The sequence below is a fragment of the Fusarium keratoplasticum genome, chromosome 8 (genome assembly GCF_025433545.1).
Source record: "Fusarium keratoplasticum isolate Fu6.1 chromosome 8, whole genome shotgun sequence".
NCBI lineage: Eukaryota > Fungi > Ascomycota > Sordariomycetes > Hypocreales > Nectriaceae > Fusarium > Fusarium keratoplasticum.
In genome coordinates this window covers 1632086-1645221 of record NC_070536.1, presented here as the reverse complement: position 1 = coordinate 1645221, position 13136 = coordinate 1632086, and the positions used below count along the sequence as shown (strand labels likewise).

The 13136-nt window shown below is 53.4% G+C and overlaps 3 protein-coding genes across 3 annotated transcripts; 1 reads left to right on the top strand and 2 right to left on the bottom strand.

Moving 5' to 3' along the window:
* On the bottom strand, positions 1-3484 carry NCS57_01033000 (DNA-directed DNA polymerase; the record flags this gene model as incomplete). The annotated part of the gene is made up of 2 exons (XM_053060077.1): positions 1-3275; positions 3328-3484. 2 exons carry the CDS (start codon positions 3482-3484, stop codon positions 1-3), a joined length of 3432 nt encoding a protein of 1143 aa, XP_052910471.1.
* A 1410-nt stretch (positions 3485-4894) lies between these two features.
* Positions 4895-6515, top strand: NCS57_01032900 (RING-type domain-containing protein; the record flags this gene model as incomplete). The annotated part of the gene is made up of 3 exons (XM_053060076.1): positions 4895-4946; positions 5064-6239; positions 6316-6515. The coding sequence occupies 3 exons, from the start codon at positions 4895-4897 to the stop codon at positions 6513-6515; spliced, it is 1428 nt and encodes a 475-aa protein (XP_052910470.1).
* Positions 6516-7273: 758 nt separating this feature from the next.
* On the bottom strand, positions 7274-12490 carry NCS57_01032800 (uncharacterized protein; the record flags this gene model as incomplete). The annotated part of the gene is made up of 5 exons (XM_053060075.1): positions 7274-7330; positions 7388-7809; positions 7877-11347; positions 11394-12245; positions 12301-12490. 5 exons carry the CDS (start codon positions 12488-12490, stop codon positions 7274-7276), a joined length of 4992 nt encoding a protein of 1663 aa, XP_052910469.1.
* Positions 12491-13136: the final 646 nt, after the last annotated feature.

Here is a 13136-nt window from a genome sequence, read left to right as displayed (position 1 = left end):
TCATAGCCCCCAGTTTGACCTTGCGCCTTTGTTCGAGTTCGGGTGCAACCACCCCTTTTTCTCGCTCTGATAGCCGTTTTGGTACCTCGCACCCATGGCCTCCGATACTGACATGGGCTCTTTCATAGGAACGAGCTTGGGATAGGCGCGGTACGGCAAGACGTTCTTGAGTTGCCTTTTGGTCATGGGTTTGTCTTTCTTGGCTGCTGCCAGCTCGACTGCGCGGACCTCCTTGATCACATCGCGCAGCTCCTCATCAGTTTCAACGATTTGGGCCTTGAGGAAAGGCAGACTTCCCTCTGTTGCTTCCTGGATGGCCTGCATCACAGGTACGCGGGGAGTATACTCGATATCATCCAGCTTGGGTGCGTACCTCGCATCAGGCACTACAGCAGGGTCCAGCCTGGCTGCCTCACCCTTCTCGAGTAGAGCTGTGATGTCGATACTCTCTCCGGGCGGGATTGGGGTTTGATGACTTGGCGTGATGCACTCCATATCCACCTCTTTTCGCAGAACATGGTCAATATCCACCGCGGAGAAATAAGCACACGACTGTGGAAGGTCTTCGATGCCAACCTGTTGAGCAAACATGGCTCGCGTCCAAACGTTGGCGACCTGCAGGGCAAGGGCCGTGCGATACTTGTCCTCCTCCTTGACCAGGTAGCGGATTTCATCGTGCACTGTGATGGCGACACGAGCGTCGATGTTGAACCGCCTGATAAGATAATCCATGCTGACAACCAGCAGGTGCAAATAGTCGACTCCCGATGACTGGATGGCCCAGTTGATGCGAGATGTCAGATAACCGCCCTTGTTCACGTACCGGCTCATGAGTGCCTCGGTGATTCCAGCACCCAATACCGGTGTTCTTGGTCTCTCTTGTTCAGCAAACTCCTCCAGCTTGTTGAACACAAACGACTCGGTGCCTCCGCGCCAGAACGGGCGCTTGTAGAGAATTTTGCGGTTGGTCTTGGTGCCCTTGGTGTTGGTATATAGCTTCGAGGCTGTCTCCGTTGTCTGCCTCTCTGAGAGGCTAGGATTGAACTGGCGAAGCAAGGTTGCCGCAAACTTGAGGCCAGCACCGTAAATGCGCCCATAGTTGAACACCTTGGCATTGTTTCTCGTAATGCCTAGGATGGATGCTGTCCGCGAATGGAGATCAGTCCCCTGAGACTTTGTGCCTTCCAACGTCATGAACCCGACAGCGTTACCACCATGGAGCTTGAATGTCGCGTCGCCCACCAGGCTGGCAATCCAGAGCTCCTCCGAATCGACATCAGCTCCGACGAAACAATAGCCCTTGGGAGCCTTGACCATTGCCTTGAGTTCAGATCCCACACGGTTCTTCTTGGCGTTGCTAGCTGTCAACCAGGTATTCTCGACTGCTCGTCGAGTAATGGTGCCCATGGGGATGATCTGTGGCAATATGAACCCGTCAGTGTTGGCGACACCCGTCTCGCTTGCGCTGTTTGACTCATTCTCAAGAGAGGGTTGGCCATTTGTGAGGTCTTCTTGGTAGACAACCATCTGCGACCTGATTCGGTCTCGCGCGCTGATCCAGTACGAGCATGATGCATTCATCTCCAGAGCTTCTTTGGCATATGAATATTCCGACGACAAGGTACCATTCTCGAAATAGGCTAGATAGCCCTTCGCCATCGGGTTTGTACAGCGCGCGTTTGGGCCGTCCTTATGCGGAAGTTTGAAATAGGCGTGGGCGTGGTCATCGCGCAGAACGGCCTCTGTTTCATCAAATATGCATTTGACCATCGACTTGGCCGTATATTTCGCCGTCTCCTGTCGCGACACTCGGAATGTCCAGCCATATTTGTCGGACCAGAATAAAGGGTGGCCATCCCAAGCAAGCTTAAGAAGCAGGGGTGCAATGCGGGTTCGGACGGTAATGTTGATCGGCGCATCGTTCTTCTGGAATAGGTCTTTGTACCACTTGGGCATTCCCGGCTTCTTCTGCCTGGCCGCAGGTCTTGGTGGATCATTCTTCCGCTTTCCCTTGACCATCTTGATTTCCTGGCCGGACCAGTCAAGTTGCTGCATCCAGGGGTCATTTTGCCACTTGTCAGCATCATTCTTGATCTCGAGGGCCTTTTCGGTGAGACCAATGAGGCGTTCTTGTACTGCATCCGAGAGCTCCTGGTATGTCGCCTCCGCATTGGCAATGTAGGCATCCCAGGACTTGTTGACTGGCAGAATGACAGAGGAGAGATGTCGAAGGGCGGCGAAGCTGACAGGATGCGGGCAAACCCGAAGAAAGTTAGGAAAGACAATCGAATAGACTCGATGGGTGATTAACACGTCGGCAGCGCAGTAGTCCATGAGCTCATCCAGCTTCTCCAGGATACCTTCACGATCCAGTTCCCCAAAGTCATCACGGATGGCCTTGTCGATTGAGATGTTGAGGTGAAACTTGGCGACGTCCCGTAAAGAATTGATCGAACTCCGTTCTACCCACAATTCTTCCTCGTCGTGCATGCCCTGGTTGCTCAAAAGCTCGGCTAGTTCATGATCAGGAGTTTGGCTAGCAGCCCTTTCCCTCAGTTCACGGTTCTTCTTATGCTTCATCCAGGTCGGCCTCTGCTGAGAGCACATGCCGTTGACAGCCACGTGTAATGACATGGTATCCAAAAAGGCGTTTCGTGTCTGCTTGATATTGTATTCCTCCAAGATTCTTGCCCGGTCGTAACCTATGTTGTGTCCAACAATAACCCGGTCCTTGGTAGGATCACCCAAAGGAATTAGTTGCCGGTCGTTTTCTGTCTCCCCCAAGAGCCATGGGGAGAGCCAGGCATACCAAGCAGTAGGGCTCGAGGCGCATGCCATAACTGCAAATGGGCTTTCCTTCCACATGACTTCGGTATCGAAGCAAAGCATGGTTTCATCAGGCGCATCAACTTTTTCGGTCCGTCCATCGGGATAGTATTTGGTCCAACCACTTTCACGAACCCATTGTCTCGGTTTTGGAGGGGGGTTGGCGCGTGCAAACTGCTTCGCGTTGGATAGAAATGGCTCGGCGCAATCGAGACCGAGCTTGTAAAAGTGATGATCAAGGTTATCACCCTGTAGCGGTGGGAGGTCGAACGCTATGGGATCGGATTTGTCCGTGTTCTTTCCGAGCAAGTCATGGCGGCGCAAATGATCCTTGGATAACTCGACCAGTTCCGGCGGGGGAGGTTTGGTGCCGTTGGGAAATATTTGATTGAATACGTAAGAGCTGAGTTGCTGGACGCCTATCTCGTTGTATCGCGCTTCGGATGGGACTGAGGTCGCGCTTAGTAACTATTTCTATCAAAGTAGAGTGCTGAAGCTCACGAGCAAGCGTCGTCTGTGTCTTTTGCTCTGCGACGGCGGCCAGCCATCGAACATGCGCCCTCCAGGCATGGCGACGAAAGGCCTGGTGGCGGGCGATTCGGATGAAGCTGGCCGTCGAGCCGTGCAAAGGACGACCAGCGGCGGTGGTGAACATCATTCAGATGATGCGCGATGGCATCACGGCGATGATGGGATCGTTTATGCGCCCGCGATGCTGACTGCACCCGTTTGCCGTGTGTATCTCTTGGGAGGGTTGAAGCAAGATAGAAGGTGATGAATTTGGCATTGCCATCAAATTATTATTAGCGGGCCCTTGCAAGCAGATGACGGCGTGCATCCTTGGTGGGGCCTTCCGCAGGCATGGATAAGAGAGTGGGGACAAGAGGGCGGGGGCTTCCATGCTCCGGGCGGCCAGATCTGAGGCCTCGAATAGCATCACAAACTTGATGAAACAGGAAACAAGGTATTATACGTCTTGTTTCTCTTGGGGATAAAAATGCCGAGTAATTTCTCAAGCTTTTCAGGTCAGCTGGGGCCATTTCATGGTACTGCTTTCGCCTCATCCCGGAAGTGTGTACTACCCTATGTGCGGCTTTGAATTCTGCAATGAGGCTGGAGTTTGGGAAGGGTAAATTGCTGAGGTACTGTCGTCGTACAACGGCCCCTTAACGAACAACATCCACACTGGACGACTTGTCTGAGACAATAATGGTCTTGTTACTGGAAGAGAGTTCGCCTTCCGGAGTGTGATCCGTAACCAGGCTGGAAGGCCGAGTGTGGATGTCCGAGACCGAAACTCAATAGGTTTGTCGGGATGGGGAGCGGGAGACTACAGCAAGTGAGGTTGTGGTAGGACATTGGATGGAAGTAATGCGTGATGAGATGAATATATGAATATCGGGTGTCTTGATCCACGTACGGCTGCCTAACTATGCAGCTCGACGTGCCTGCCTCCATTCCTACCAACGTAGCTCACTTGCCTGATTCCATCTACCACCATCGACGTGTGGGAAGTAGTTACTCTGAGGGAAGACGACGGTGATGATGACGATGCAGGGGCCGATACCAAATTGACACCTGGAGCCTTCTGTTCAAGTACAATTCTCGCACGAGAAACACCAGGAGCATTACTCGTAAAGTCTACCATGGGCGCTTAAACTCTGCAAAGCATCGCCGTGAGATCACGTTGCAGTGTCGAGTCGGGATGTAATTGGCGAAAAGAGGCTGTTTTATGGTTGCTCCAGCCGAGAGCCCCGTCCGGAGGTTCCATCCATCAACACCTTTTTCAAGTCAAGCAACAAAGACTGCGTGCATTCGCCCTTGTGCTTATACATGTGCCTACTCGCCCGTCCTCCGGCTTCAACATACCTAGGCGCTTCGCTTCGCTTTGTCGTTATTTTATCAGTGTCTTTGTTCACAGTGCCTCTGTTCCTCCGTTCCGCCTGATCCACTCGGAGCCCGTCCGTAGCGTCCTCGGGCCAGTCCCTTCTCGTCGGCCACTCAAACAGCACAGACGGTAGAAATACTCCACGGATTGCACCAGAAACACCCACTCTGGCGGCCAACAATGGACCCCGGATTCTTCTGGATGGACTCGTTTGTCGCCCGACTGTTGCAAGGTTAGAAAATCTCTCTCTCTCACTCCTCCTCTGTCGTCCGTGGCCGTCCCGAAACCCTCCTCCCTCTCTTCTGCTGCTGCTGCGGCTTCTGACGCTCGCTTGCCGCCGACCCTACAGACAACGCAGCCCTGTTTTGGAACACGACAAACAGCCCTCCGTTCGCAATCTCCATGTCAAGAGTCGTCTCGTCCCCCGACCGAGCTGCCGGGCATTCACCCAGGCCAATCCAGACATCCCAGATTGATGGTGGTCTTGCCGGCCAGCGCATTCGCCCGACCACGCTGCTCTCTTCGCCACCCTCGCACTCCAATTCAAATCGCCGTCCCTCTCCGACCGCAACCTCCACCACTCAACATCACCACCACCACGACCACCACCTCGCCTCACCCCCAAGACGAGCCGCCGCCGCCGCCTCTGCAGCCCCTACGCAAAACATATCGACGCCTCCTCCAAGGCTACCGGGCTTGTCGTCGGCGCCCGTGGGGTTATGGCAGGGACAGCACTTTGAGCTGTGGTCAGACGCAGACCAACTGATTGATTTAGAGGACCCATTCTCCCCCTCGCACGTCGACGTCGACGACCCTTACCTTGCTGCAATAATCAACACCGAATTTTCGTCTCCTTCAACATACCCTCCATTCACCGATTCAAATACGCGAAATAGCCAAAGCCAAGGCCAGAGCCAGGGCCAGGGCGTGAATCAACCTCCAACATTACAGGCATCCGCGCTGCCTCAGCCGCTCACCTACACGGACACTGCTGCCGCCCCACGCGACCCCTCTACCACCTGTATCTCAGGCCCCGAGCGTTCCACAACACAACTCTCCTTCTCATCAACCAACGCCGCCGCCGAATCTCAATCCACGCTGCGCACCCTCGATTCTTTCGACGAACACGACTTCTTTGACAGCCCGGCGAGCTCCTTCTCCGACACCATGCCCCCAGCCCTCCGAAGGACGACAACGGCTGCCGCCGGTCGTGTTGCACCAGCTCACGCCAACAAGCGCCGGCGAACTTCTACAAACACTGCGCCCGCGAATCCAACGAGGACTACGCCGAGGCGGAAATCCAACGCCATGCCCAAAGACGTTGAGGAAGTCCTGGGACCGAAGCCTCCCCGGTCGCCCATCGATGTCGAGCCGATATCAGACCTTACGACGATCGACCTCACCGAGACTAATGATGTGCCTGAGGATCTCAAGAAGCCTGAGAAAGATGACCGCGTCAAGATTGCTGCCTTCCAGTGCGTCATCTGTATGGATGATGCTGCCAACTTGACGGTTACCCATTGCGGTATGTGAATTTCCGGCGTCCTCGAGTTGCCGCCCCTCAAACCTCCATAACATTCACTAACGCTGTCCGTATCTAGGCCATCTCTACTGCGCTTCGTGTCTGCATCAATCTCTCCACGTCGATGCTACCAGAGGAAAATGCCCCATGTGTCGCCAAAAGATCGACATGAAGTCCCGTGACGCTTATAACAGCAAGACGAAGGGCTTCTGGCCACTGGAGCTGAAGCTGATGACGGCCACACGGAAGGGCAAACGCAAGGCCAACACACTGTCCTGATCTCCACAACATTACGGACACGCAGACGCACATCGGATCGCAATGCTGCTCCATCTGGCTAATCGGGGCCCTTTTACACCGACATTGGATGCAACCAACTCGCACTTGGCTCACCATCTCACTGGCACGCCCGGCATGCCCTTCCTGGGCGCCGGGTGGCCTTTTATCGCAACATCCCATCTGGCTGAGCATCACCTTTCTTGCTACGGAGCATGGGTTCACTTCGGGGCGTCATATTCAGATACCCAGCATTTACATGGATAAGGGGAAACACGGATTACTTTGATTTATCTGCACGCTAGCAAGGCTATTATGCCGACATGGATCGTGGGGCCGGCGTACGGAGTATTGGAGGAGCTATGTATATGCTCCCGGGGGGTAACAGAGCGGACAACTTAGAAGTCCAAACCACTGTGAATAGGTTACTTTAGTCAATGGTATATTGACGCATAGATACAGATCCTTGATACGGCTCACGCGACGTGTGTACGACGTGCAGCGACGACATAATGGCACAGGTGAGTATCTGCATCTCTTTGAGGAGGCCAGGTATTAAGACGCGAAATCTGCCTCTTCATCTAATGTACCTGGCGCAGTAATTATCTCGACTCTACTAACTATACCCCACGATGCATCCATGTTTCATTCCTCCCTGCCAACGCCGCTTAAACTCTGCAAGCTATATCCTGTCTCGGGGACACATACACACAACCTGATACAGTGCTGGACTATATAACTCCCTCCTCCTTCTCTTTGGCCTAGTGGAAGAGTCCATGGGTCGGCTGCTTAGGCTCGGGGATGACCTCGTTCTCAAACTGTAGGTGGTTAGCATACACTTGCGTTTTATCTGTGACAGGGAAATCCAATCTCACCTCAAGGAACCGAGTGGCCGCAATGATAACCATCAGACCCTCTGCCAACTCCTCAATCTTCGAGTCCAGGCCATCGTCGGCATTACCGCTGCCAATACCTGCACTGCGCTTGAGAGAGTGTGTCACGAGCATGCGATGCTCAGAGAGGAACCTGCGGCCCTGCACCACATTGTGGCTGCCCCGACTCACGAGCGCGGCGCCGATGATGCGCACAACCTGGGCGAGAAGATCGTAGTGCTGCTCGAGGGCACGCGGGTTGGCCGTGTTGATCTGGAGCTCAGGGTCTGCCGCAAATAGTCCTGAGAGCTCGAGTGCTCGGAAGAGGTTGGAGTGAAGAATGTACTTGGCACCAGAACGAGTCTGCGATAGCTCCAACAGGAGCGCGAGACGTGCGTTTTGATAATTCTCCTGCTCCGAGTTGCCTGAGAATTTCGTTGTTAGTTCTGCCAACCTTGAGTAGGTAAGTGATAAGATAAATGATGAACATACTAGAACCGAAGACCTCGTGCCACTCTTGCATGATATTGCGCAGTGAATCGACCAGGATTCCAATAAAGTTAAGTCGGTTCAGAGTCTCGACAACATGATCCTCGTCCTCCTGACGGCCCATACTGACCAAGGCGTTGAGCAGGATCAGGGCTGCTGTCTGGCACTGCGCTTCACCACCATAGGCATCATCGCAGATAACGTTGATCAGCCGCTCGCCATACACCTGGATAGTCTTGATGGTCTTGGGGCGGTTGGACGTGAGTGCACCTTGGTCAGACATACCCGCTAGGTAGCGGTAGCAGATGCCGTAGTAGACCGACCTCAGCTCTGGGGTGCCAGCCCATTTGCCAATGGCCTGGAGGCAGATCTGGAAAAGCTGGTATAGCTTGTCACTCACCAGATTGCCAATTGCCGAGCCTTGCTTGTCCTCGGCGGGCGCCGAGAGGTCGAGCTTGAAGAGCAGAATCTTGGCGAGCCTTGCAAGTTCCAGGGCCTCAGCTGGTCGCTCGGACGCGAAGGCTTCAAGACTGGGGAGAATCGACTGGAGGGCTTGCAAGAAGAAGGATGTCTGAGCGGAGCCCTTGAAGTCATTCGATTCAATCATGACGAGCAACAGCTTCGTCCATGTCTTCAGGACCTTCAGGCTCTGAGTAGAAAGCTGCTTTTGCCGGTTGGAGGAGACGAGGTACTCAAGAATCATAGCCTCTTCTCGTTCGATAGCGGCAAGGTCCTGAGCAGCAACCAACGCCCCTGACCCCTGAGCCTCGCCGCGTTTTAGGAGCAGGATTTCTTTGACACGATCGAGATTGTAGATGGGGTTTGAGTCGGCATCATTCTCCAGGCATGCTGATAGGTCAATATCCTTGTAATACTGGAGAGGGGGTAGAGGAATCTCCCAAACGCCTTCTGGGAGTAGGAAATCGTAGAGGTCGAAGATGGTAGGTATTTGGATTGGGGCGTTGCCCTCTCCTATGATCTGGCCATTCAGAGCCTCAAAAATCCGCCTCTTGAGACTCGGCATGCGGTTCTGAGAGATACTGCAAAGCTCCATAGCGATGTACTCCAGACCCATCCTCCGGAGCGCCAAGAAGTCGGTCAGGGTCACCGCACCTTCGGTCACTGGGAAGTGAACCACGGCAACATTCTCGCCCTCCCATGGTAGATCCGGGTTGATGACAACCTCACGGAGAAGGAGGTGGAAGAGAATCTCGTTTTCGCGAAGTTCCTCAACCACAACAGGGGCAGAAAGGGGCGAGCTCCAGAGGATATGGAGAATGCGCATCACTCTCGACTTGATAGCGATGAGCCATTGTCGCATTCCCTGAGCATCACCCGAGGGAGCTTCCAGGAGCAACCTCAGGAGAGTGTGGAACAATGAGGTTCTAGAAGCGAAAGAGCCCTTAGCATCAATCGATAGAGAATCAATGCTACACTTGAAGCCAAGTAGCAGATGCGCGATTGTGGGCTTCCGGGGAGTCTCCTGAAGACACTGGTATAAGAAGTCGAGGATGTAGATTTTGGTGATGTATGCCGGTGAATCTGCCTCTCGGCCGGCCTCGAGCGGGGTGATGAGTTCTGAGACGAAGGACCGAGAAATCGCCTCATGCTCGCCGTTCGCTTCCAGAGCAACGATGGCCTTGTTGCGATGCGCCTGTCTATTAGATCCTGACCAAATCGCGGTGATCTTGGATGAAGAAGACATCTTCTCGAGAAGCTTGAGACATGCCAGTGTAAGCTCGGGGTGTCCGATGCCACAGTAGTTTCCCAAGTCAACAACGAGATTCAGTCTAGTGACGAGACCATCTTCGAAGGAAGAGAAGGCAGCATTCGCTACGGGGGGTCGACGCTGGCTGGACTGGGCCTTGAGAATGGGCCGGACGAGCTCAAGGTAGGTGGCCTGTAGATCAAGAACCTTGGAGATAACCTCGACCGCACGCAAGATGCCAAGAATCAAGGGTGAGTCAGGCGCGGCATTTCCCACATCAACAGGCTCCTGATGTATCGTGTTGAATAGCGCCGTCATCACTTTGTCGTTGAACATCCACTCCATCACCCTCGCGAATGGATGCATGCGTACATATGTTGCTAGATCGGTAGTTGAGATGACTGCATCGACGTTGATATTTGTTTCGTTGGCCATGATGATCAAGTCCTCGTTGAATGTGGTCAGGCAGATGAGGATGAAGTCGAGGCAACTGAGACGGAGAACCCGAGTTTGATTCGCGTCCTGGAGATCATTGGATTTTGTGGCCAACACAAGGCCCATGACAAAGTCGACATAAACCTCAATGCCGGGCATGCGGAATGCAGAACCAAGGTTTTCTGGGAAGGGGAGCCCGTCATTCAGGGGGCTGCTGTCAATGGCCGGGCAGACCAACGAGAGCAGTAGTTGAATGAAGGATTCCGGATCCTCGAATCCATTGCTAATTTCATCGAAGATCCGATCCATGGATACTGTCGGCGACTGCTGGGCCTGGCGATGAGGTCCTGTTGCATGAGAGGCATAGCCCCCCGTAATCCACGTATCCAGACAGCTCCACATCACATGGCCCTCCTGGAGCGACTTGCGTGCCATCAATGCTCGTAGAGCCATAAACGTGCAGCCGCGTAGTCGGGGAGGAATCGGGCTGCTTGCAAGCTCGTAGAGCGTCTCGACGAGGTTGTAATTGGGGTTGTGAAGTAGGAAGTGTCGTGTCGTCTCACTTTCGCTAGCCAGCTTCGACATTAAACGAAGGTAACACTCAAGCATCATGGCTGATTCGGGTTCCGTCTCCGCTTGGTCGCTGCTGAGCTTGTCGTTTCGATATCGTATCGTCTGAGTTGGAGTTGGTTTTTGTCTGATCTTGGCGGAGAAGAAGTCAAGTTCCCGGAAGATCTGTGCCCATGTGAGAGATTGAGACTTCCGCATCTTTCCTGATGAATGATGGCCTTCATCGACCAGGAACTCATGCGCAGCGGAAGCACATTCTTCGTTTTCTGAAATGGCCTGCAGCATTTCGCAGAACGCGGTCACCAGGGGCGTGGATGCCCTTCGAGAAGCCCAGTGCATGAATCCGGCTAGGTTACTATCCGGGTCAGACCAGAAGTTCATAGCAGCGTCTGGGCGGCCTTCATATGCATAGGCAATGATGAGTAAGAATCGTTCCAGGTCTAGATCTTGCTCGTGTGTCTGGCTCGACTGGCGCTGTTCATCTTCCTCCACACGGAGCTTTCGAAGCACATCGGGAAGGTTGGAGATGAATGCGTCGACAAAGACCTCGAGCTGAAGCATGAGCGATGCCTGGAAGAACTCAGAAAATGGAATGGCATCGGGTGCCAAGGCGGGAGACTTTCGTTGCAGCCACTTGCGCATGCCTGCTCTGACGGGGTCATGCCAATCTGGAGACTTGACATCTGCAGCAATAGAGAGTAGGAAGTCGAACGCCCCATCCTTGAGAGCCTCCAGGAATAGCTTCGATCGCTGACGGTCCTCTGCTGAAATGTTAGCCATGCATAAAGGGTTGACAGGGATACAAACCCTCGTCCAAGTCAGTGTTGGGAGGAATCGCCGCCTCTGGAGGATCATCAACATAGAAGCCGCTGTACTCCGCGAGCCACCAGGAGCGGAAAGCTGCATGCAGCTGGGATAGTGGCCATGGTGTATCGTCGGCGGGAAAGAGCTTGCCGTGAAGTTCGCGAGCCTTGATCAAGTCATATCCTCCTTCAGCAGAGCCGAAAACTGAGATGTACGCCCCAATTGACGGAATAAGATGAACCAACAGCGCATCATACTTGTCCATTTTCTTGAGCGTTGCCACAAAATCAAGGAAATCCGCTGTTGACCCTTGTCTCATCTCGACGCTTCGGCAGAGGATGACACCCACGAGTTCGTGTTGTTGGATCAAACTGACACGGGAGAACTCGATTGTTTCCATCTGTTCAGACATGCCATTCGTTGACTGTCCGAGGGTTTGGGCGGCGGCGATCTTGTCCCCAATCTTCTGAAGCCATGCCTTGATCTCCTTCATGGACGCCATGCACCTGGGCACGATTCGCTTCGAGGCATCGGCGCCCATACTGGGCTGGAGTAGTCGTTGGGCCACGTAGAGCTTCACACTCTCGAGCGCTTCGGGATCGGCCATGTCTTCATCGAGGCCATCTATCTCGAGAAGCAGCCGCACAATATCTAGAACATATTTGCGCTGCTGGTGAAATCGGATGATGGCGCATTCGAGGAGGGATCGGCCCAACGTGGAAGGGTCTTCTTGCGATTCGAGGACACATCGCGTAGCCTCGAGTTCGTCAAGCTCGACTTCGTCGGATAGGGTGAGAACATCTTGCTGGAAGCCATCGTTTATCGAGTACTCGTCTCCGTCAATGACAACCTTGCCTAGACGACCGTCAGTTAGAATCAGCTTTCTCTTTGCGCCAGCTGAGCTCCTTACCAGACTTGACAGCATTTCGGTTCTTTTCGTTCCTTGCCGGCTTATCCCAGAGCTTGCCCAGCTCCGTCTCGAAAACCTGGACGAGGAATTCGTTGTTGAGAGCCTCGGCGCCTTCGACGCGACCTTCGCGTAATGATAGAAGCCCTTGGTGGAAAGCTTGCAGGGCATCTAAAGCGGTGATCTCGGCCATGATGGTGGTTCAGGACTATCGCATGTTGAGAATAGACCCAACAGCAAGCGGTCGATGCAAGCTGCGCAGATTGCACCGTGGTGCGTTCGGTTGGCGAGTGCTGGATCTTTTTTTTTTTGTAGATGCTCGGGCGGTTGCTAGCGGTCGGTGTTTTGAGATTCTGCACCCAAGGAAGGTACAGTACCTGGCAGCCTTGTTGCCTTCAAGTTGGGAGCTCCCTGAGCTTTCATTGGCTAAACCACGGGGAAAAGTCAACACCCCCCGGAAACACCACTGAGAACCGTGTACCGACGCACTTACCTGTGCGACAGGGGGTTCAGGCCAGTCTGTTCGCACTGTATCGTAAAGCCAGCAGGTTACCTAGAGATAGCATATTATTCAGATAATATCTGCTAAATATATACCTAAGTCTATTGCCATAAAAGTATAGCTCTAATGAGGACCTATTATTATATTCTAATTCTATTCTAATTGAGATTTATTATTATATGATCTTATGTTGATTTTATCCTAAAGCGACTGGCAGAACGTGTCCCAACAGTGTGATGAGCGTCATGTGTCACACTGTCCTAGGCCTGCTTCACCCGCGTACCTACCAGGCAGGTACCCACTACAACAAAGCTGGGCCTTGAAGTACCTAACCAAA